Source organism: Protopterus annectens, chromosome 6.part0, assembly GCF_019279795.1.
Source record: "Protopterus annectens isolate FY-2018-M chromosome 6.part0, PAN1.0, whole genome shotgun sequence".
Classification (NCBI taxonomy): Eukaryota; Metazoa; Chordata; order Ceratodontiformes; family Protopteridae; genus Protopterus; species Protopterus annectens.
In genome coordinates this window covers 1,056,684,042-1,056,708,877 of record NC_056737.1, presented here as the reverse complement: position 1 = coordinate 1,056,708,877, position 24,836 = coordinate 1,056,684,042, and the positions used below count along the sequence as shown (strand labels likewise).

Genomic DNA, 24,836 nt, shown 5'->3' with positions numbered 1-24,836 from the left:
TAACCCGCCTCTGACCCTAAACTCTGCCACTATCGCACACTCACCAGCGCCCTAACCCACGTAACCCGCGCCCTAAACCTAACGTCCACACAATCACACACTTACCTGAACCCCTGTAACTTTCCACCACAGTGCTAAAAATAGCGAAGCCACAGAAACGGACAACCAAATTCTTTCCCTAGGAAAGAATTAGATGTTCTGCAGCTTTGCTATTTTTAGCACTCGCTGTATAGGGTTCAACATTGTGGCATTCGATGTTATTGGCTTTCAATAACGTGATATGAACCCATCTTATCATGTCCCCATAAATATGGGTATGGCTACTCCAAGTCCTGCATGGGTACACAGTTTATGGCTGTAGTGTTTGTTTTTATCTTTATTAATTTTATACCCTGAAAATGCTTGAAACTGTCTCAGAATGTTCCACAACACTGAGATGTCCTTTTCTAGATTTATCAGTCAATATAATATCATCTGCATTTAAAGCCAACTTTTCTTGATTACCATATCAATTATATCCTTGAATTTTTGTGTCCTTTTTGTTTATAGCCACTGGCAGAGAAAACAAAGCAAACAACAAAGGGGAAAAAGATCACCCCAGCTTGGTTCTTGTGTTCAAACACAACTTACTGGTGAGTAACCATCCACACCTTTACTTTTTTCTTCCTTCTTCCAGTCCTCATAGATCCTCCTTATCTATTCTGTTGTTAAAGTTCTAAAATCCCCATTTACTCTGTCTCTTAAAAAATCCAGGCTCTCTGTCAGATGCTTTCATGGTCAAGAAAAAAGACCCAACATCATTAGTCCTCTTTTCTCATCATTGTTTGTTCATTGTTGTCGTAATGTTTGCCTTCCTCCACAAACCACCTTGATTCATATCTGTCAATTTTTTTCAATTTTGTACCATTTTTTTTTTAGTATTTTTTTAAACATGGTTTAAAACTTAAATAGTCATTATGAAAAACTGAATTGTTTATTTTATCACAGGAGACTTCTTTGTTTTTACTTTACACTGTGGAGGCAAGTGGGTAGGTGCTAGGACAGGTAGGGGAATCTCCTTTTTCCATTCATTCTGTGATTTGGTGTGCATGTGTGGTGTATTAGTTCTTGTTTTAGGCACTTGGGCTTCAGGGCCATATTTTTATACAGAGGGTAGAAGTGTGGTCTGCACTGGGAGAGAAGGCTTCTGAGCTGGGTTTCTCTGGCTGGTGGTTGAATATTTGTTTATAATCTTTGAATATTTTGAATGTATGATCTGTAAATTGTTGGTTCACCTTGTTTTTTTGTTTCTAGACTAGATCTAGCCTGCTGAATTTTGTTTGTTATTTATTTGCTTGTTTTTTGTTTGTTGCTTGTTCTTTACTTCATTCCACCTAATGGGCAACTAGCTTTTCTGCTTGTGGTACTTATTTCCTGTATTTCTTGAAGTACTGTTTTAGTTCCTTGTTTCACTTGTTTTTTTACTTGTTTTTTGTTTTAGTGACTTACATTGTGCTGCATTGCACTTGTAACTCAATGCACTCGTCACAAGCACAAATTATATATACTCCAGCACTAAAAATTAAATTAACTCCACCCCACACTCCCCACTGGCCTGTTGTCAAAAGAGAAATTCACAATATTATTCTAGCATGTCATTGGAATCTTGTCAATCTTCTCTCGGTCCATCCAGCTGGTCTGGGAATCTTTCCTCTCTGTGTTTCCACTCCCTCATGTACACAGACCAACCTCCTCTCCTCCCAGAGACAAAGCTATATTAGCTCTCTGGACTCCATGGAGCTAAAACTGAGGCTGAGGAGAGACAAGGACACACACACCAAGACCCAGGGGAGGCACACCCACACACCACACAACACACCACACATACTCACACAAATACACACACTGAATCAAACACATAAACATAAACAGACTTCCACTCAAGGAAACACAAAAGGCACTGCTAAGAAAAGCACCAAAAGCAACACATAAACCACACAACCACAACCCCCAAGAAACCCACCCAAAAACAACAAAAACAAGTGTACCAGTAACACACATGGCAAACCACAAATACAACACACAACACTCATAATAGAACACAGAGGTCACTCACACAACACACCCCACCTGTACTCACATGCGCCAAGCACAGAGGTACAGACAAGTGCCCCCACATAGTACAAATATGACACTGTCATTGTCATGCGAGGTGAAGTACACATGGCGACACTCCTGGAAATTATGAGGCTGAGGGTGAGACCTGCACTATTGATTATGAGGCAAAAGAGACCAGAGAGCACATGTAGGAGACCTGAGATGGAGCATGATGAGACAATATGGCAGGTCTGACCTAACCTCTCTTGCCACATTTGAGAACAATATGAATTCACAAGATGATGTGCCTTAACACATGTCATGATGTCTGTGTCATTCAAAAAAATGTCAGGTGTGTCTGTCTGCCTGATGATGGATGACACAAGTAGCTTGGGGCACAAGGACGGCTTGCACCTTTGGACCTCGGAGCTTCAATTGCTGCACCCCCCCCACCCCCACCCCCCTTTTGCTCAAAGGCTCAACCAATAATGCTCTAACCCTAGAAACAAAAAAAAAAAAAAACAGGGCTATGCTATGCTGCTCAATGGAAGAAACAAAGAAAAATGCGCACTACTGCTCAACCTTCTCAGTATGGATGCACTCTGTGTGCTAATACTCATCACTGGTCTCTGGTCCAAGGCTCCTGAGAGCACCCAACCTGGTGTACATATCCATAGTATAACCATCACACACCCAGGTTTATGTGGTATCGCCTGGATATTCATACCATCCATATGCATAAACCATCCAGGTTGGGAAACCATCCAGCAAGCTTGCAGCCAAAGCAAACACCAACCACCACCACCAAACGCTACAGGCAAAATGCATTGGAACACAGGGCACTCACCCAATAGGCACCACTCTTCCACACAGCCTTCCTGAAGACACTGCTGGGAACACAAATAACCAACAAAACTCCAGTGACTGGGGTCAGTTCTAAACTACAATGGAAATACTCAAGCCCATTACTCATGCCCCTAGACCACATATACGGTTCGAGGTTCATTAAATCAAATGCATGGTCATGCCAGTCACAAGTCCCCACGAGTTCACACGATCACTAAATCATCAACATCACAACAAATGCTCCACAAACCAAAATCACATTTATCCTCATCTCACAAAAATGAAACAAAAAAACATCTCACACCTACTCTTCATCTGTCCCCAAACAAAACCCCAAACAAAACAACTTCAGTGAAAGCAAACTTCCCTTCCACAGCTGCTGGTGTGGTATCCCTCAAAGAAGTGCTTACATTCCAAACCACTGAACACCTCTCAAGCACAAGCTATCAGGCAATCCAGGTGAGCCCAAGGGAAACCACACCCCAAGCAAGCAAGCCCAAATAAAGACACTTCTATGAACACAAAAAGGACTGCATGGATCAGGCCCCACCAAAAAAAAATAAACTCAATAAACAAAGGCAAAATACATTATTAAAAAAAAAAAAAATCACAGAAACAAAATCTAAAAAAAGAGGAGAAAACATGTAAATAAAAAATGGAAATGAGCAAGGCCAATTCAACTGCCAGAAATTCAAAGGAAATCAAAAAGAAAACCCCAGATATGTTTAATAAAAATTTTTTAAACTCCCAAAGAAAAACTCAACATAATCAGAGATGCACTATTAAAACGTGTGTAGCCTCAAACCCTAAAAGTAGGACCTACTCCCTGATAGAAGTGTGTGCAAACATCACCCATCCCCTGAGGAATGCCTCGGCTAAGTCAATCTCAGCTAAATGAGACCTCTCAAGACCGTGGCCAGCGCTGTGCTGTCTCCGCTGCTTGTAAAGCTCGTAAACTAAACGAGGGCAGCTGGGTGAGAAACTGTACCTCCGCAGGTGTTTAACCTCAGGAAAGTGGCGGGTACGCGTCACACAAGGTGGCGGATCTCGCCTCTACGGACCCTGGTAATTACCGCCCATAAGCTTAACAAGTCTAGTCTGCAAAGCTATGGAGAGGATCATAATGGAGCTCATAAACAAAGATATAGGGGACTTGCAGACATTGGACCCGACCCAGTTTGGCTTTGTCAAGGGAAGATCATGCCTTTTGAACTTGGTCGACTTCTTCGAAACAGTCACTAAGGCCATTGATGAGGGAAAGGCAGTCCATACAGCCTACCTTGACCTTGCAAAGGCTTTCGACACAATACCCCACTCGGGTATTGTAGAAAAACTTACCAGCTTAAATGTAAACCCATATGTCACAAGATGGGTTGCAAACTGGCTTAAGGACAGAACCCACAGGGTTAGAGTTGCTGGCGCTGTGTCAGACTCCAAGCCGGTCACAAGTGGTGTCCCACAGGGCTCGGTCCTTGGCCCCCTATTGTTTGGCAACTACTTCTCAGAAGTACAGGCCAACATAGGAGGACTTTGGCTGACAAAGTTTGCAGACGACTGCAAACTGGGCCATAGTGGAAAGTGCATCAGACACGGATATCCTTCAGAAGGGACTCACGGAAACAGATAGCAGGTGCCAGAGACATGGCCTGAAGCTAAACGCCAAAAGATGTATAGTCATACCCTTCAGGAAAAACAAGGTAACCCCAAGCTACCATATAGGTGGCAATCCACTAAGCACAGAAGAGGTTATCAGGGACCTGGGGACCCAGGTTGACAGTGGCCTTTCTTTTGACACTCACATTGCTAAAGTGGTTAGAAAGACCTTCTACATTGCCCACCTGATCATGAAGGGATTCACATCCAGATCTAGTGAGGTTATTGTTCCCCTGTACTCTTCACTTATCAGACCAATGATCGAGTACAATGCCCCATTCGGGATGTATCTCACCCGACATCTGCAGCAATTGGAGAGACCCCAAAGTTCCTCACCAAAAGGATAAAGGACTCCAAAATCTGTCATATGCTGCCAGATTGAAGAAACTCCAGCTCTATTCAGTCGCATACCATCTGCTCAGAGGTGACATGTGCCTGACATACAAGGCCATGTCCAACCCGAATTAATGGACATGCTCCACCTCAAAAATCCAAATCCACCAAAACCACTAGAGCAAGCGACTTAAACCTTAGCACGGATATAAATAGGATGTGCTGGAGGGATAGATTTATCACTCAGAGACTCCCTATGCTGTGGAATAAAATCCCGGTCCATGTGAGGCAGAGCACCTCGCTGACTCTGTTCAAGAGAAATCTAGACCTGTGGATGGGAGATCGTAGGTTTACCCCGGGAATCATCTCTGTGTCACTGCTGGACAGAGGCACAACAAACTAATGGGCACAGTATTTTTTCATATAAGGGGTGGCGTAAGCCACAAAAATTTGGGCTAGGCTTATAAATGCCTTAGGGCAGATAGCCTAGTATAAACCTATGAACCTATGAACGTATGAAGCTGGGTCTGAAGGGTCTTTAACACAGCTTTCTTCCTAGATATTGGTTACTATTAAGGTATTTCAGATCTTTATGACTTTCTTCCCTCCTAACTTACAAACATCCACACAGAAATGCCTTCCATTTCTGGAGACTTCATGGCAGATTAATTATACATAAACATTTTTATCTCATCTCCCATGTTAACTATTAAATGTTGAGCTTCTTCTAATCTTGGCATAATTAAAGCTTCCAAAAATATTACTATTTGTGACTTTCTTAGCTTCTGCATTCCTTCTGCTGTATGCAAATGTTAATAAAATTTCAGACACCTCTAATAGGATCTCCGATTGTTTTTCTTGTCATAGGCTCCTTAAGGTTGGTGATTAACCTTTCTACTTTCTCTTGCCTAAGTTGCTGCGCTAAAAGTTTTTGTGCGTAGGGTTATTAAAAAGTAGTTATTTAACAGCAGTTTTTCTAATCTAATGCATATTCTCCAAATATTCCTTTACTTTGTTTATCACTCTGCAGTTGCTTCTTTTCTTGTTCTGAAATTTCCCTTATTTTGCATTATTTTAATATTTATCAGCTTCTCTAAGTAATTCCTATTACTTAACCATATCTCTTTTTACCCTGGTTTTAAACCCCATTTTCATCTTATCAAACTTGCTAGCTATTCCTTCTGAAGAAATATCTGTCCTCCCTAAAAACCAAGTTCCACTATCTATTCCTTAAATTCCTGTCTTTTTAACAGGTAGGTGGGAAAGCACCAATGTCTCATTTTTACTTCATTACTGTGCATTTTTCTTAGTTTTTATTAGTGCAGTGATCTGAAATAGTTATTGCGTATGTGTCAAAGCTTTGAGTTAAATGCACATGTTCTGTGAAATTTAATTTCTCTACAGTCTAACCCAGTTATTGCACAGCGGGGAATATGTACGTTCCATCTGAGTTCCTGTTGCTAAAGGGAATGTCTTCCATACCTAATGTTTTCATAAGTTTCTTAAGAAATCTACCCTTTGTTATGTTTTCCCTCCTAGGTCCCCTGATACAGTCTCACTATTGCAAATTGAAGTTCCAGTCCCATCCCCCCCCATAGGTAATATTCCTCCTGAAAGGTGATTATTTTGCCCCTTTTTTCTTAAACTCCATAATAGCAGATTTTGATGGAATAAATACATGCCAGCATAATCCTCCTCACTTGCCAATAATACCATTGTCTTTTTTCTTCTAATATCAATATTGGACCCCCTGTGACAAACATTGATATTCTCCTTTCTCTTTATCCCTGATGTTCTGCTGAGTATCCTTTCTGAAATCCTTTTTTTGTTAATTTCACATGCTCATTTCTTTCCAACTGTGCCTCCTGCAACATTGCTATTTGCACTGTGCATTTCTAAATATAATTTAATATTCTTTCCTTTTTGTCTATACCTTTAAGCCTATTTACATTCCAATTTACTATAGAGTACAATAAAAAGCCATTGTTTCCACTTATAAATTTCTAACTTTTGTCTTAAATGTACATACTGTTTGGCAGGCAGATCTTTTATACAGTTGTTTCTTCTCACCTTGTCTGTTAGTCTGATGAAGCGGCAACTATATGCCGTGAAAGCGCTCACAATAAACTGTGGATTTATTTACTTGGACCGAATGTTTTTTTGTGGTACTATTTCTATGTGAAGATTGAACACTGTTGAAAGTACATGTTTTGATACAGCAGAGTCGTTTATTTGCTGGTTTCTACAATAGAGTTGTTTGTACGTTCTTCAGTACGTGACTTTGTGAGTATTCACATTTATAGCTTTACAAGCTATTGACTTATACACTAAAACCACTTTAATATCTTGCAAACGTGAATACTTTTAACGTGGTTGTTTTGGCTCCTGTTCACTGGGTAACTGGTTTATCTGCATTTTTCAGTCGGGATTGGTTTGGGAGATTTTTTGTGATATATATATATATATATATATATATATATATATATATATATATATATATATATATTGTGTGTGTGTGTAGTATACTTTTCTTCTTTCCGGGACTATGTAGGACAAGCCTACTGATTTTAAGAAATATGTGGCTTTTAGCCACAAGATGTCAAATTCTGATGCACAACTAAAGTGTGTGTATTGTTTGGGGAAGCCCATTTGGAAGAGGATTACTTGATTTGCACAGCCTTTGGTCATTGAGCTGTGATTGAACATTGTAATAAGTTTGAAAACGTCATTGGCAAAGAAGCATGTTTTGATCCTTGTTCTTCATTCTTATTATCGTAAGCTCTGACTACAAAAAGTACTAGTCTTCATATCCGTCTAATGTCTCTGATCTGGTCCTGGTATGGTTCAAGACTCCTCTGTTGACAAAGCCAAGGTTTTCTCCAGATCCAGTCCCTTCTAGGCTGCAGTTCCCCCTTCCTGCAGGAGAGATCTTTACAGAGAGATTCAAGGCCACCTTCCCCATTTTCTTCACTGAGGTCCATCGGATCTACCAGAAGCTGATGTGGATAGAATAATGAGGCAGTTTCTCAGGACCCAAATTCACTAAGGAGTTCTCCTAACTCTGGCTCCCATTGGACCTGTGAGCTTTGGACCCTCTCCCTTCCCTGTGGCTACTCCTACCAGAATCTGATCTCCTGGTTTGAGACTGCTGTATCTGAAATTCCTGGATTGTTTGCGGATCTGAAGTTGTGGTAATTTTCAACTTCAGCATAGTGTCTGACCCAACCAGCTCTTCATCAGAGCCAGATGGATCTAGGAGCCAAAAGTCATGGGGTAAAGGTTCGACTCCGAAGGTGTCAGAGCTGTCCCTTCCTCCTGGAGCCTTGGCATTGGATATTTCAGTCTCAGAACCAAGTTAGGGTTGTGTTGTTGGTCATGCTGGTTATAGCAACTTTGGCTGTTACTGGTATGATCTTTGGTTCCCCCTTAGCATCTGCCTTCAAGGCAGTGGAAAGAGCACTTTCCAGGGATGAAGAATGCACATCTCTACCCCTGTTGGCATCCGCTACAGGTGATAGCCCTGGTTCCTAATCCTGCACAGTCTATCCCATTGGTACAGTCCGTTCATAGTAACCTTGAGAAGGTCCTTATTCAGGACACCTCTCAGACTTCACAGTTCTGTCCAGACCTTCCTGCCTTGGAGGCTCCTCAGACTCAGAAGCATAAGTGCAAGAGGAGTCACACTGACACCCCCCCCCAAATCTTTGACAGAAGACATGGATTTTGATGAATGGGAGGGGCCCAACCAGGTCACCCCTAGAGGACATCTCATTCTGGGAAATTCTCGAGCTTCTCAGACAGAAAGTAGGTTGTTCTTCTGAAGCTCTTACCTAGGAGGAATCCATGTTTTTTGAGGCTTTTGGTTCCAGCTCAGCTACTCCATGGGTGGTTCCCTCAGCTGATAAATTGGTGGATTTAATCTCACACTGGGCATGAAAGGAACAGGAATTCACAGAACCAGTCCCAGAAAACAGGACAATTATCTCGCTACTCCTGAAGACCAGTCTCACTGCAGCAAAGGCCTAGTAGTGGATGCCATGGTAGTGGCAGCAGCCACTAAGAATGAGTTAAAGAAGAAAGCTCATCTTTCCATCCTTCTAACAGAGAGTCCAGGGCTTTGGACAGTTTTAGGAAGCAAGTTTACACTTCAGCTGCGTTTGTGTTAAGGTTGCTGAATTGTTTGGCACACATGACTGTATTTCAGCGAGACTTGAAGGAACTCTCCAAGTCTCTTTCTGGGTCTGTGTCTGTAGAAAACAGAAAACTGGTGGATTTGCAGCTGGTTCTGTCATCATTTACCTGTTGAACACCTCCATGAGTCTCTTACCAAGTGTAATGAAAGGTGTTTCAAGAGTCGCAGGAACAGGCATTACCATAAGGAGGCATACCTGAATGTCTTTTTTGTAATTTCCTGGAGCCTTTTAAGATGCCTTTTATCAACACCCTATTTAATGGCTTGACTTTGTTCTGCCCTAAGGTCAGAGACACGCCACTTTCCAGGAGTGAACAGGATAAGAATACTGTTTTTGCTATAGGCATATGACCCCCCCCCCACAGAGGACCTTTTCTAGAAATCAAACTGAGAAGCAAGCTGTGGTTTCAGAATTTCCATGAGTTTTCTCAGGACCCCTCCAGAGATGAAACTCATACCGAGACAGAAACGGGGATATGGTAATGGTTGACTTTGCCCACATAGCAGTGGTAGCCCGAATCAAGGCTTCAGGGGTGTGCTCTCTGAGATGCCTTTTCAGTGCTCTTGAATGTTTACCTGACTGCTCCACTCTGGAGGCAGTCGGGGCTGGGGGGGATGCTTGTCTCTGCACCCCAAAGCCTGGACATCCATCACCAAAGATGTCTGCATGTGAAAATATTTACCAGAGGCTATTTTATTCTTTTTCACTATCCACCGCTTCTACAAAAAAAAACTTCTCAACATACCACCCTATCAAGAAAACCAACAGCATTAGAAATAAAACAGCTGTTAGAAAAGCAGGTAATTCGAAGTCTCCCCAGACCAGAAAGTCTTCAGAACTTATTCTAGTTTATTTTTGTTGCCAAAAAAGAACAGGGATCTAAGGCCAATTTTGGACCTAATTCAGTTGAATCAATGTGTCAAACACGCAAAGATCTGAATGATCATGATGCAGGCTTTCATCCCATTTCTGAGGAAGGATGACTGGATGTTCTTGATAGACCTTTAGGATGTATACTATCACAGCAGAATGGACAGGCACTCCAGGAGGTTCCTTTGCTTCCAGCTGGGAGTCAGTCATTTTCGTTTCGGAGCCCTGCCCTTTAGCCTCACCGCAGCCCCGTGGATGTTTACCCAAATGCATGGCAGTGGTTGCAGTTCACTTCGACTGTAAGGGCTCCGGGTGTTCTGCTATCTGGATGACTGGCTGCTTCTAGCTCCTTCCAGTCTCTGCCAGTTTGGGCCAGAAACTATTTCCTTCAGCTGTGCTCCAACCTGGGAATTTCAGTGAACCAGGACAGGTCTCATTTTTCACTAGTACAGGTTCTGGAGTTCATAGGAACACGTTTGGACACAACCATTCAAATTGCAAGGTTACCAAAGAGCAGGTTATTCAAAGAAATCAGGCCCAACAACTCCTTTCCTGTCAAACACTGCCTGACAGACTAGATGTTCTTTGTGTTTCACTGTTGCTGTCATTACATTTGGGTTATCTGCCTGCAGGTAGCCCTTAGCCGGCCTGAATACCAGAGTCTTGGATTCCTGCATCAGATGCTGCCTCTTCTTCCATGATGTCAGGTCGTCAGGGGTATAAAACATGCAGCTGATGCCATTACATCAGTCTTTCTTGCCACGCGGTGCCCGAAGCAGAAGCAGTTCGCAAGTGCCGGTTGGCTGACTCCTTAAATTTTCGTTTTCGAGTTTCAGAACCAAAGTCTTCGAAAAAAGCTCAGTACTCCATTGGGGATTTCTTTTTCTTGCTTTTAACAGATGTCAGTAAAAGTTAACAATTGTCTCACCTGTGGAAAGCAAAATACGTCATAAAGATTTTCATTTGTACTGCATTCCTTGCTTAGGCCCAGACCACGACATCCCTCGTTGTTGGTTTTGTGCCTTATTCAACCCCTGAACTATTCGTCGGTCTATTTTCGCAGCAAATTATTTTGGTTCTCAGTTTAACTATCCAGAAATGGCTTTGGTAAGCCATCTGACTACTGATATTCCGAAAAAACGTAAGGATAAAGACAGAGACAGACCGCATAGGTCCAAAGCTGCAGACGACGCTTCCATTAAGCTAGTCGCCAGTTTGCTGGTACTCATTGAGGTGCTTTTGCAGCCCCTGATACCCGCTACTTCAGATTCGCAGGCCTCTACTGAGACCCATTCGGAGTCCGGTATGTTGCGAGATGCTTCTTCGACTATGGAACCTGCGGATGTCTCTACTTTGGATGAGTCCGGAGCCGCTGTGCAGGCACCGGCTTCTGAGTGTGTATTCAGGCCAACAGATTTGCATTTTAAAAAGATGCCATCTTCTTGGTCAAGGCTTAAAACTCGACCCACACCTAGAAAACTGATGCCCAAACCGCATGGTCATGCCCATATGCTTAAAAAACAAATGCTTAGAATGGCTGAAGACCTTATTACTTTAATTAGGGGAAGCCAGCCTTCCCCCTCTAAGAGACCTATAACTGTTTTTCCTTCTGATTCTTCTGATTAGGATTCTGAAATTTCTGTTTCTTCTGATTACCAGGATTTGCATTTATCTACCTAGGCGGATTCTGATGCAGAGGATTCCATTCCCTCTGCTTCCCCTCCAGAAGATTTTTCTTTTGGTGAAACCTTGCACACTCTTAGGGTGCATTTCTGCTGGGAAAGCCAGGATTACTCTGACTCCAAAAAGAGGCTTAGGGAATTCTTACTCCTCCTTCAGCCCAGGCCTTTAGCTATCCTTCCTGTTCTGGACATTGTAGATTATGCCTTCTTGGAATCTAGCATGGCCCCAGACACTTTACCTCCAGCTCCCAGAAAACCTGACCGGTATTACAGAGTACCTGACTCTCACAAGTTCCTCTTCAAGAATCCTACTGCAGATCCAGAGACCATTTCCCAAGGACCAAAGGGCATTAAACTACTGCTGCCAAAAACCCTACCCTGTCTGATAGAGATTCCAGGTCCTTGGACAGATGGGGTAAGAAGGTATACACTTCTGCTACTTTGGTCATTAGGGCCTTAAATTGCCAGTTTCATATGTTAAAGTATCAGCAGCATATTATGGGACAACTTAAACAGAAAATGATGTTGATTCCTGACTGTGCTGAACATAAAGAATTACAGGATTTAATGCATTCTGCTGAACAAGTTGGTAAACATACTTTGCAATGTGGTTTTGACTCTTTAGAAGCATCTTGCAGGGCTGCTGTCGCTGGGTCTGTACTTAGAAGGCATGTTTGGCTTAAGGAGCAAAATTTGCCAGATCATGTTAAAGCTAAATTACTGGATGCTCCCTTTAACAAAGACCACCTGTTTGGCAACAAAGCAGAAGTCGTCCTTAAAAAGATGGACGAAAAAGCTAAATGTATGCAAACTGTTAAAGCTTTCCTGCAAGTACAGCCTCCCAGATTTAGTAGGCATTGGCTTTCTAAGAATTAGTCCTTTCCTGTCTCTTCCAGGCCTTCAGTCCAAACCCAGAAACAGCAGACCACCTAGGTTACAGTCTCAGGCTACACACAGGCCTAAGCAGTGGGGAGGCTCCCACTTCCAAAGCTGGAAGTAGTAAGACACCCCCCTGTGGAAAATGTCACTATGACTTAACCTTAACCCTTCCAAGCCCTGCTCAACTGCCTGCTCCCTCAGGAGGAAAGCTCGCCCTGCATGCAAAAAACTGGGAACGCATTACCCTGGACAAATGGGTTTTAAATGTAGTTTTCCAAGGATACAGATTCCACTTCCACTCCTTACCAACCCCAAACGGTTGGCCAGACCTACCCTCCATTTCAGTGGGCAGAGGCTCAACAGCAGGTTCTCTCTCTTCTAAGTATCAGGGCTATTTAACCTGTCCCAGCAGAAGAAAGGGTCAAGGTTTTTACTCTAGACTTTTTCTGGTACCCAGAAAAGACAGTTCCTGGCATCCTGTCCTGGACCTCTCTATTCTAAACACCATTTTGGTAATCCCAAAATTCAAAATGCTAACACTTCAGCAGCTGCTTCCCATGCTAGGCAAAGATGTCTGGTTGGCAGCCTTAGACTTAAAGGAAGCTTACCTGCACATTCCAATAAGGGAATCTTGCAGGAAATACCCACGCTTCAGAGCAGGCTGCATGCACTGTCAGTTCTCTGCACTTCCATTTGGCTTATCTACTCTGCCCAGGGTATTCACAAGTGTCTAGCTCCAGCCATTGAATTTTTCAGGCAGAGAAATATTCAAATATATCCATACCTGGACGATTGTCTGATTCAGGCGGAAAGCCAGGACATGCTATTAAAACATCTGGCATTTGTAAAGAAACTTCTAACCTTGCTGGGGTACACCATAAATTAAAATGAATCTCATCTAGCACCCTGCCAACAGATTGTATTCCTTGGAGCAAGCTTGAACACAACTTCCCAGATGGCTTGCCTCACACCAGAGAAACAAGTTTATTTGACAGCCTACTTCAAACTACTGGCCACAAAGACCCAGCTATCTGCAATGAAAATTTTGCAAGCCCTGGGGTTCATGGCCACTTGCATTCTACTAATTCCATATGCAAGACTGCATATGAGGAAACTACAATGGTCTCTAAAAAGCCTATGGTGTCAACATTCTCAGGACCTGGAATCAATGATTCCCATCATTCCTTGTATAAAGACATAGTTCTTTTGGTGGGCAGAGGCCTGCCACCTGAACAAGGGGGCTTCCTTTCAGTCTATCCCCTGCCGCCCAAACCCTGGCAACAGACGCATCAGACTGTGCATGGGGGGCTCACTTGTCAGGCCAGTGCATTCAGGGCAAATGGAACCAGAGTCAGATACACCTGCATATTAACCAAAAAGAAATGTTAGCTGTACAGAATTCCCTGACAGTCTTCAAGGACCACATCTTTCCAGGACAATTATTGGTAAAGACGGACAACACCACAGTTATGTGGTACATAAACAAGCAGGGGGGAACCCACTCATACCCTCTCTGCAGACTAGCCATGGCTCTGTCGAACACAGCCTTGAGCTACCAAGTGCACATACAGGCTCATTTCCTGCCAGGCAAGCTAAGTTCACTGGCAGACGACCTAAGCAGAAATCTCATGGACCCACACGAATGGAAACTGGAACCAAAAATATTCAACCCCTTGAGGAACAAATGGGGGACTCCAGATACAGACTTGTTTGCCTCCACTCAGAACTACCAATTGGACAAATTCTGCACAGGGGCTCCCCACAGCCAAGCTTGGAAAGTGGATGCCCTCTCCTCTACCTGGGAAAGCCTCTGTTTATGCCTTTCCCCCCTCTGCCTCTCCTCTCGAAGGTTCTGCTAAAGATCAAACAGGACAAACCAAGGACAATTCTTATTGCACCAGACTGGCCTCGCCAACACTGGTACCCCCTCTTGCGCAGCACGATACTGCTGGATCCATGGCACCTACCTCAGACACCTTCTCTGTCCCAGCAGGTGGGCCAGATTCTGCACCCTCAGCTTCAAACCCTGAACCTTGCAGCCTGACTAATTCCTTGAGCCCTCCAATAGCATCCCTTAGTAAGCAGGTGCTAGAGGTAATTCTGGAAGCAAGGAGACCTAGTACTAGAAAATCCTATGCTGAAAAGTGGAAAAGATACTGTTCCTGGAGCCAGACCCAGGGTATGGGTACTACGGTGCCCAGTTTACCTCCTATTCTTCAGTACTTAACAGAAATGCTCCACAACAGCCTATCCTTCTCTTCTGTTAAAATTCATAGCTCTGCAATTTCAGCACATTATGATACTGAACCACTCCTCTTCTCTCACCCCCTGTTAAAGCAATTCCTCAGAGGGTCTAAAAATTTAAGACCCCCAGGTGAGCCCCTACTCCAGCCTGGGACCTTAACTTTGTATTGGAAAAGCTCACTCTCCCTCCATATGAACCAGCTGCAACTGCAGAGTTGAAATTCCATTCCTTTCTTGGAAAAAGCCTTCCTTCTAGCCATCACTTCAGCAAGAAGAGTGTCTGAATTACATGCCCTCATGGCAATGGAGCCTTTCATCATCTTCCATGCAGACAGGGTGTCCCTCAGGACCAATCCTTCCTTTATGCCAAAGGTGGTGTCTAGTGTGTCCCTAAGTCAGTCCATTCATTTGCCTACCTTTTTTCCTAATCCACAAAACAAAAGAGAACGAATTCTGCACTCTTTGGATGTGCACAGACAACTTAGATTTTATTTGGACAGGACTAAGCCTCTCAGAAAATCTGAACAGCTGCTAGTTGGCTTTGCTGCAGGGGCAGAGGGGAAGGCCATTTCAAAGCAAACCATTTCTAAGTGGATAGCCCATTGCATTCATTTCTGCTATAAGCACCATGTAAAACCTACCCCACAGGGGATAAGATCACATTCCACCAGGGCTGCATCTACCTCTACAGCCTTTTCTCAGAGGGGTCCCTACCAAGGGACATCCTAGAAGCTGCTACCTGGAGCTCTGTTCATACCTTCACCAAGCATTACCACATGCCTATTTTTTCTAAATCCAGAGCTGGTTTTGCCACTGCATTATTGCAGGGCTTAAGAGCTGGTCCAAATGCTCTCTAACTTCCTCCTCCCCTTCCTTAGCTTTGGGAATCTATCCAAATGTAATGTCTGCAACAGTAAAACACGAAGAACATAGTACAGTTGTGTACACTTACCATAAGTGTACATGTTCGAGTGTATTCACTCTTGCAGTTCTGGTTACCCTCCCTCTAGCCCCCTGACTTCTCTTGGCTCTACCTTTCCTTCTTGTTTGGTGTATTTGAGCTTTCTGGTGTATTTGCTTTTTGTTGGAGGTGTAACATAACATACAATTGCTTCCCATTATGGGTGCACCTGACATCTGGGGCAAGAAAAACTGATGTAATGGCATCGGCTGCATGTTTTATACCCCTGACGTCATGGAAGAAGAGACAGCCATCTGATGCAGGAATCCAAGACTCTGGTATTCAGGCCGGCTGAGGGCTACCTGCAGGCAGATAACCCAAATGTAATGACTGCAACAGTGAATACACTCTAACATCTACATTTATGGTAAGTGTACACAACTGCACTTTCTTTAACTTTTAGGATCGATGAACAGCCTCCATTATTATGATATGAGAATGTTACAGTGAATACTAGCAGTCCAGTGGTTCATCAGATCCCAGTCCATGACTTTTCTATCTGCTTAACAAGAATCTGCAGAAGTCATGTAACTTGGTGGATTCAGTCTCCAGAGGTTTTGGTGTTGTCCCTTTGTTCCCCTCTCTGCAAAAACCACAGTGACCATGGTTGCTTCCCAGATAGGGTGGGGTGAATTACCTGGAAAAGATGGTCCAAGCCATGTAGTCCCCATCAGAAGCCATTCTTCACATCAGTGTCTTAGAGTTGAGGGCAGTCCTCCTATTGTTGCAGCTTTTCTGGATGTCATTCAACTAGGGTTGATTTCCATCCAGACTGACAGTATAGCTGTAGTCTGGTACATCAACAAACAAGGGAGAACATGCTCTTACCTGCTGTGTTGAGAAGCCCTGAGAGTGTGACAGTAGGTAGCATCTTCCAATCACTTCCTGATAGCAGTGCACATACCAGTAAAGACCAATATTCTAGCAGACAGGTTGAGCAGATATAATCTGCTATTTCACGAGTGGTCTCTCAATCTAACAGTGACTACATAAATAATTTGTCGATGGGGCCACCCATATTGCAGTCTTTTTGCGTCTCCTTTCAGAAAAATGCACCAGGTTTTTTGTGCTGATCCCCCCCCCCAAAAGGGGGAATCCCCGAGAAATGCTATGTTCCACAGCTGGTTCTCTGGTCTCCTATACTCCTTCCCACCAACTCCCCTAATTTAAGAATTTCTGCAGAAAGCTTTGCAATGGAAGACCACATTCATCCTCTTTTCCCATTTTTGGCATTGACAGGTGTGATTTCCTTTCCTCTAGCCTCATCTGGTTCACCCCACTTGGATGCTGAATCCGAATCCAAACCTCCTTTCTTATCCATTTGAAATGCCTCATCTGGACATTTGAACCCTAAAAATTAACCACAAGAATTTCTTTACTTCATATGATTGCTAGTCAGTCCAGCCTTTCATTCCAAGTGGTACATATTCTTACTAATTCTCAGAAACCATCCACTAGGAAAGTTTACAAAAGTAAATGGAAAAGGATTTGTACTTAGGCTTTATAAAGAATTTAGATCCTTTTTCAGAACCCGTACCAGCAGTTTTAGATTTCTTTGCCTTAATTTCCCACAATGGAGCTGGTTATTTCGCCGTCAAGGTTCAGCCAACTTTCACTTTGGAGACAGTTACGCTTCCTTAGCATCACTCAAGTTGTGTAAAGCTTTCCTGAGAGGTACATGTACCTTTCATCTTAGACCCCCACTCAAGGATCCTACTCTACCTTGGGACATGACTGTTATGCTACAAGCCTTGATCTATGCTCCTTTTGAACCTGTTGCCAAGGTAAACTTAACATTTCTGACTTGGAAAACTTTTTTTCTGGTAGCAGTTACTTCATCTGGAAGGGTGTAAGAATTCCAAAGCCTTGTCCTGTCATCCTCCATATATTGTCTTCCACAAGGGCAGGGTTTCTTTATGCACCAGCCCTTCCTTTTTGACTAAAATAGCCACCCAGTCTATACTCAGAATATTAATCTACTAGTCTTCTTTCCAAATGTTTCAAATAAAGGAGAATACATGCACCATTTAGTGGATGTGCACGGACAATTACATTTCTACCTTTACTGAATTAAAACTTTTGGTAAGTCCGATCAAGTGTTTGCTTCGTTTTCTAAAGTCACGATAAGTTAGGGCATGTCAAAGGTTACCTTGGCTACATAGTTGACTGGCTGTATCTTCCATGTACATAGGCAAAGAGGTTTGGCCTTACCTAAATCACACTCTAGATCTGTTTCTTCTTGTTCAGTCTTCTTTTCTAGGGCTTTGATTGATGACAATATGCTGCTGCCACCTGGTGTAATGTTCATATCTTCATTTTCCATGATAAATTGGATTTGCTTTCCAGAGATAGGACAAATTTTTGTTTTGTTGTCCTCTAACTTCTTTCCTTGACATCACCCATGGAACTAAATAGCTGGGGATTCTGTTCCATCCATTGAGGAGTGAATGGGAAAGAAAAGATCAGATACGAAAGTTATGCACTTACCATAATGATAAATCTTTGTTTCCATCCTTTCTCATCTCGACTCCTTCCTTCCCCTTTCCATCTCATGGAAAAATTGCTTTTTTTCTTTTGGCGTCTGGTATGACTCTATTTCCTTTGGCTTCTTTTCTGACTGTACAGGCTGCCATTAGTACAGGGTCATATACCTTTGCAGATCCATTGCAGATTTTCTCCTAAGCTGTCATGTGGTCTTCTGATACCTCGTCTATAATGATTCATATTTATACGTAATGTATCAGTTTTGCGGGATTTAAGGACAGACTCAATCTGAGGTAATGTTGGAGGCAAGAGAGGCTTATGGATAGGTGGAGGAGCCTGATCTATGAATCCTAAGTCTGTAAAAAGCAGCCAAAGTCTGATCCAAGGTTGGATCCAAAAACCATCAGTTGAGGAAGGACAGAAACGAACAACACATCTGTCATTATGGTAAGTACATAACTCATTTTCATTTATTTTAATCACTTCTGAGTAAATTTGATTTATTTTTTTCCATACCTTGAACCAAAGCTGAGGCTTGAACTGCTCTTTGCTAAACACCTGCAGGATCCTTCCAAATTAGTGTTCTCTTCACCTTTTTTTGCTTGTTTTTCTTTCAAATTCTCCATATTTTTTTTTTTGCTGGCATCCAGGCAGTGTACGTACTAGCCAGTAACTGAATTCTACCCAAGTAACAATTTCAGTGGCACTCCTTTTTCTCAGATTCTGTTTTCACACTGGACGAGCCAAACATAAGCAGTTGATCAGTGTGCAGCCATCTTGGAAGTCTCCTATATTTACTCTCTGTTGACCTGGTTAGTCCCGTAGGCCAAAGTCCTCTTTTCAAGGGAAACCCAAGGTGGTATTCATACTTTCATACTGACTAGGGGAAATTTAACCAGGGCACTGGGAACTTACCCTGCATTTCTTTCCGATAAATGCTGTGCAATCTTTTACATTCAGCTAAGCTTACCCCCACAATGGGCAGATAGGACCTCAGTTTTTCATTTTATCCAAAGAATGGCACATTCAGGAGTGTAGTACTTCCATGTCAGCATCAAGTACCTGGTATTATAGTAGAACCCACAGCCTTCCAATCCTCCAGCCCCAAAGGCAAGTGTTCTACCTGTTGATCCTCTAACACTGATATTATTGACTTAATGTGTATGTGTACATATGTGTTTCAGATATTCCTGTTAGTTCAGTGTGCATCAATCAAGAGTGTGCCCCTGTAGTTGACTATGTTAATGCTTTCATTAACTGAATTGTTCTTTTCCTTGCATGTGGCAACATGGCTTCTGTTAATGTTCCATATGAACAAAACCATTAGGGTGACATGGGTGCAGGTTCAAGAAACTAGGTTTGTACATTTGGCAAGTTGCAATTTTGTACTTCTGAAATTGTATCACTTGATATTTTTGCTTTCTGGTTATTTATTTATTTATTTATTTAATTTAGGGCTGGGTGTACAAATAGCATGAACCACACCAAGGAGGGGATCCCACATGAATCTAAAAACCGATGCAAGTACACACACCAGTATGATAACAGAGTCTATACATGCAAGGTGAGTACCCTCTCCTGATATCAGAATTGCATGATGTGCCTATTGATGCACATTTTTCATTCACCTGCAGAACTATAGCAGTAAGTTGTACATGGATTGTGCATTCATAGAAATTGCACAATAATAGGTCAGAGTGTTTTGAAAAGCTGGTTGAGTGTTTTAGGGGGATATGAAGTACTGTAGCATGTTTGATTATTGGATGTCTTTATTTGTTTTATTTGTTCGTATTTAATTTTGATAAGATGGAGGTCTGGTATCATGTGGCTGCCAGTCAGTATTGGAATCTCTTTTATGTGAAGAGTTCAGATGTCGTATTAGAATCGAGCCAGAGTAGGGTGTCTTCACCCTTGGATGAGTGTACATACAAGCTACAGATAGGAGTTCAGTGAAGCCAGTGTTGGCATATATGAGAAGTGAGTCCTTGTCTGTGCATTATTGGACTTGGCAAGTCAAATGAAAAGCAGGTCAGGTGTTCACAGAAGACAGTAGCAGCCCTGCTTGCTTCTCTGTAAATATCATCAGATCTGAAGATTCTGTAACCAGGGATGAGAAGGAGGTGTCTAGATCAATGAGCTTCAAGTTTCAGTACTGCTACCATGGTAGGCTGACAGAAATGCAGCAAATTACTGTATGTAGGAGGTGATCCTTGTTTTAGTTCTTGTGTTAACATGAACTATTTTTAGGCTCTATAACTTTACCAGAGTAGTACTAATAGGGTCATTGACAGTGTTTTATTTCATGGGTTTTGGATTTGCAGATATCAGGATCTGAGACTGGGCACAGGTGAAACTGAATGATTGGTAGTGGTTCTGTTTAGTAAAGATACATTTTCTCTTGCATACTTCTAATGTTTACATTTTGGAAGTGTAAAACCTGTGGCAGTTATGTAGATTGGTTTTGCTAACAAGTATGAGTTGTATGGAGTAAAGGATTTTAGATTTATGTTTGGAACAGCAAGGCGCCTGATTTAGGACAGCCAAAATGTTCTGTTAATTGCTGTTGCTATAGCTGAATTGTGATAGAGAAATGTGGCAAGGACCAAGAGACTCTAGTCAGAAACTTAGTCCTTTAATCCTAGATATCATTTTTTGTTCTTGATTGGTTCTTTAGTTTGTGGGAATGGTTATGGTGGATGCATAAAATCAACTAGCTTAGGGCTGGGGTTGGCAGGAGTGGGTGAGATACTAGGACTAGTCTATCTGTATTTCTGCTAGGTCTCAACGTTTTTCTGAGTTCCTGCTAGGATCCAATTGGCATGTGTATGGACCAAGAGACCTGGGGGATGTGGAGAGGTAACTGATGGCACTACTCTGTGGCAAGCTTCCAAAGACTTCAGTGTGTCAAGATGAAATTTTACAAAGTGATAGTGATCATTATTCTATGACTGGCATATAGTGGTCTTGCCCTGTATATCTTTTTTCTTTGTCTGAGATAACAGTGATCTGCTGAATGTTATCGTTTGGCAGCAGACTTCTGAGCTATGCACTGAATGTATGTGGATAAAAACTGAAAAAAAAAAAAAAACAGGACATTTATAAATAACATATGGAAGTGTGCCATTTCTAAGCAGGGTAACATTATCACAGCTTTGCTAGTTCATTTTATGTATTCTTTTTAAACACCTTTATTAAATTATCACTTAAGACATTGGCAAACATGCATTTAATTTAAAAGAAAACAAACCATATTAACATGTTTCCAGTTACATACATTGTACATCACATTTTCTTTTTTATATCTACCATCAGTCCAACATTACATAAATTGCTCAATTCCTGCCACCTCTTAAACCTGTCTCCTCCTCCTAAACATTATTCTACGTAAGTAAATCCCAGTTTCAATTTATTTTTCTGTAATTTGCTCCTTCCTTCCTTTTTCTAAAGATCCCAGTTCAAGTTCTTTTATCTTTTTTACTATTGTAGATATATCAAATACAGTTGGTTTAGACTTTGATCTTCATTGTAAAGTAATTGCTTTTTTGGCAGCCACCAGATTTAAACTTAATAAGGCCTTACTTATGTGTAGGCAGTTGAGATCCTGTGTCCCAGCTTTTATTGCCTCCTGTGTTTGGTTCTTGTAGTTGTTGTGCAATGTCTTATATGCCCTACTAATTATCCCTTTTTAACAGTAGCTTTTGTTTCAGGTCTTTAACTTAGGATTCCCCTCTCACTTTGTCTTTGCCTATATTCTGATATCTATCCCTTGAAATGAAGGCAGTCTCTAGCCTGCAGTCCAGATGTCTTCCTGCCCTCATCCCATTCTGTTACCTATTCCTCTGTATCTACTTGCTCCCAGTACTTTGGTACCTTTGACAGTTTTCCCCAGTAAATTCCAGCCCCTCTTGTCTATTTGTACTATTGTACAGCATAACCTTCCTAGTTATTTTGTCCATAACTATTTTAGGAACCCAAAACAGAAGCTCCATCCAAATACTTTTCTTACTCCTCTTAGCCTAGTCCAGTGTGGTGATGTACACCCTAACCCTGGCCCTACTTCTCCCTCTCAAAATGCCCCTAACTCCACAAAATCCCTAGATTTCACCACCATCAGCATTCAAAGTATAAGAAATAAAATCCCCTTTCTGCATGTATGGTTAAGTCACTATAAACCAGACTCTACAGCCGTAACTGAGACCTGGCTAAAACCATACATAAAGGATTCTGAATTTCTTCCCCTAAACTACTCGTGCCTTAGAACAGATAGACTCCACAAAAAAGGGGGAGGCATAACATTATATCCAAGCACCTTCACAGTGATTCCATATTCAAAGCCTATTCCACTCTTCTCCACCGCAGTTACATATTACCTTCTTAAAACTAATGATTGTAAAAGCCTTTGTATCATATTCATATATGTTCCCCCAGGCAACAGTATTCCCATTCTGGAAGACATTCTTGCCTGGACAACCAACACTACAAAAAAATGAAACAATCATCCTAGGCGACGTTCATAATAACAGGTTAGACATCTCCAATAACAACCCCTCCTCAGACATCAACCTTCACATCTATGCTCAGCTAATTTCTCCTATTACTAGACCTGACAATAAGAATAACAAAGGTTCAATTCTGGATTGGATCATGGTTTCTGACACTAATGTGATTTCTACCTCAGGTACACTCCCAGATAGTATAAGTAATCACTCACCAGCATTCATAATACAGAAGCCCGCCACTTTACCAAATATGTATCGATAAAGACACACCCGAGATCTATCCCACTTCTCCACAAATACCTTTAATGACATTTTGCACAATACTAACTGGAATCCACTAAAGTTTTTCCCACTAAATGAAGCTGTGGAATTCTTTAATTCCACATTTCTTAGGATCCTAAATAGTTTTGCCCCTCTCCGGCTAAAAAGAGTCGAGACAAAACATGCTAACTGGCTTGCCAAGTCCACAAAACAAATGATGTCCTCTAGGGACAAAGCCTGGAAAGCCTGGCTAAAAAACAACTTCTTTCAACCTCACGCAATGTAAATGACTTTGCAGTCGGACCAAACAATTAGTACTCAAAAAAGAATACTTTCAAACCCCCCCCAAAACCAGCATAAAACCCCAAGACATTTTGGGGAGCAATCAACTCCCTACTCTATCGTGGAACTAACCATAATCCATGCCCAAACCTGGAAAAAACTCCCTCTCAGTTATCCTCACTGTTTAACTCTTATTTCATTGCTAAGCTTAGTACCACCTTGCTTCCCATCACCACAGACCCACTAAACCCTACACTACTACATACCCCATCTACTACAATACCCACTTTCTCACTCTCTGCCATACCTGCCTCAACCCTACAAAAATTTCTTCATAAACTAAATCCATGCACCAATGCCCCAGGGGTTGTTTGCCTTACAAACACAAGGTGCATGGTTTGAGTCTCACAAGGGATAATTGGCTAGGCTTAAAATGGCTTGCAAGGGCAGTTAGCCTAGTACTAATCTATGAGCCTATGAACCTATAACTTACCAGCAGAATTCTTACAACTATCAGCCTCCTCCTAAGCGTACCCCGTCAGCATTCTCATCAATAGGTCCTTTCAGGAATTCTGTATACCTGATGTCTGGAAGCAGGCATATGTTCTCCCACTTCATAAAGGTTGCAATAACTCTTGACATCTCAAACTTGCGACCTGTCTCCATTCTTTCCTACATCTCAAAAGTACTTGAGAAGCGCATTCACACTCCGCTCCTTAGTCACCTGGTTAAACACCAGCTCCATTCCTCTACTCAACATGGCTTTAGGCCGGGACATAGCACTAATACCACCCTCATTTCCTTCTTGGACACAGTAAATAGAGCTCGGGATACTGGATCCATAGTCTCTACACTCTTTCTTGATCTAGCAAAAGCATTCGACACAGTTTCCCACTCCCTTCTGCTTACTAAACTTCCAACCTTGGCATCTCTCCCCCCACTCTTCATTGGTTTCTTAACTGTCTCAGTAATAGGCAACAATCTATTTGGCAGCACTCCGCTTCCCCTTTCATCAGTACTAATACAGGGGTACCCCAGGGTTCTACACTAGGTCCCCTTTTAATCCACAGTACTGTTATCCAATATGCAGATGATTCTATTATTGTCCGCTCTTCTAAATCTGCCCCTGTACTACAGCAACTTACCTACGAAACATTTACCTCAACTGAATCCTGGATGTCACAGAACCATCTTGCTCTTGCCCTCAACCCCAGTAAAACTAAACTCTTAATATTTACCCCAGAAAAACCCAGCCCAGTTGACAAATTTGAATTCTGTGGTTATTCCCAAAATTATAATATTATTGAAGTTGTTCCCAGTACCAAATTGCTTGGTGTCATCATTGACGATAACTTAACCTTTGATCTTCATATCTATAATAACATAAAAAAAAAACATAAAAAAACTAAGAGCCCATTCTAGGCACAACTACTTTCTCAGCTTCTCTGCTAAAATGGCTCTTGCCTCATCATTCCTGCTTCCAATTCTCTTGTATGTCACCTCCATCCTCACCAATATTCAGTCCTCTCTGAAAACTAAACTCGACTCATGCTAGAACAAAGTTGCCAAATTT

The 24,836-nt window shown here is 42.1% G+C and overlaps 1 protein-coding gene across 1 annotated transcript in view; it reads left to right on the top strand.

The window, feature by feature from the left end:
- Positions 1 to 24,836, top strand: part of ZFYVE1 (zinc finger FYVE-type containing 1) — a 568,277-nt gene that overhangs the window by 303,577 nt on the left and 239,864 nt on the right. Inside the window, exon 5 of the mRNA XM_044074669.1 lies at positions 19,677 to 19,785. Within this exon, the coding sequence (XP_043930604.1) occupies positions 19,677 to 19,785 (109 nt within the window). The remainder of the gene's footprint in view (positions 1 to 19,676; positions 19,786 to 24,836) is intronic.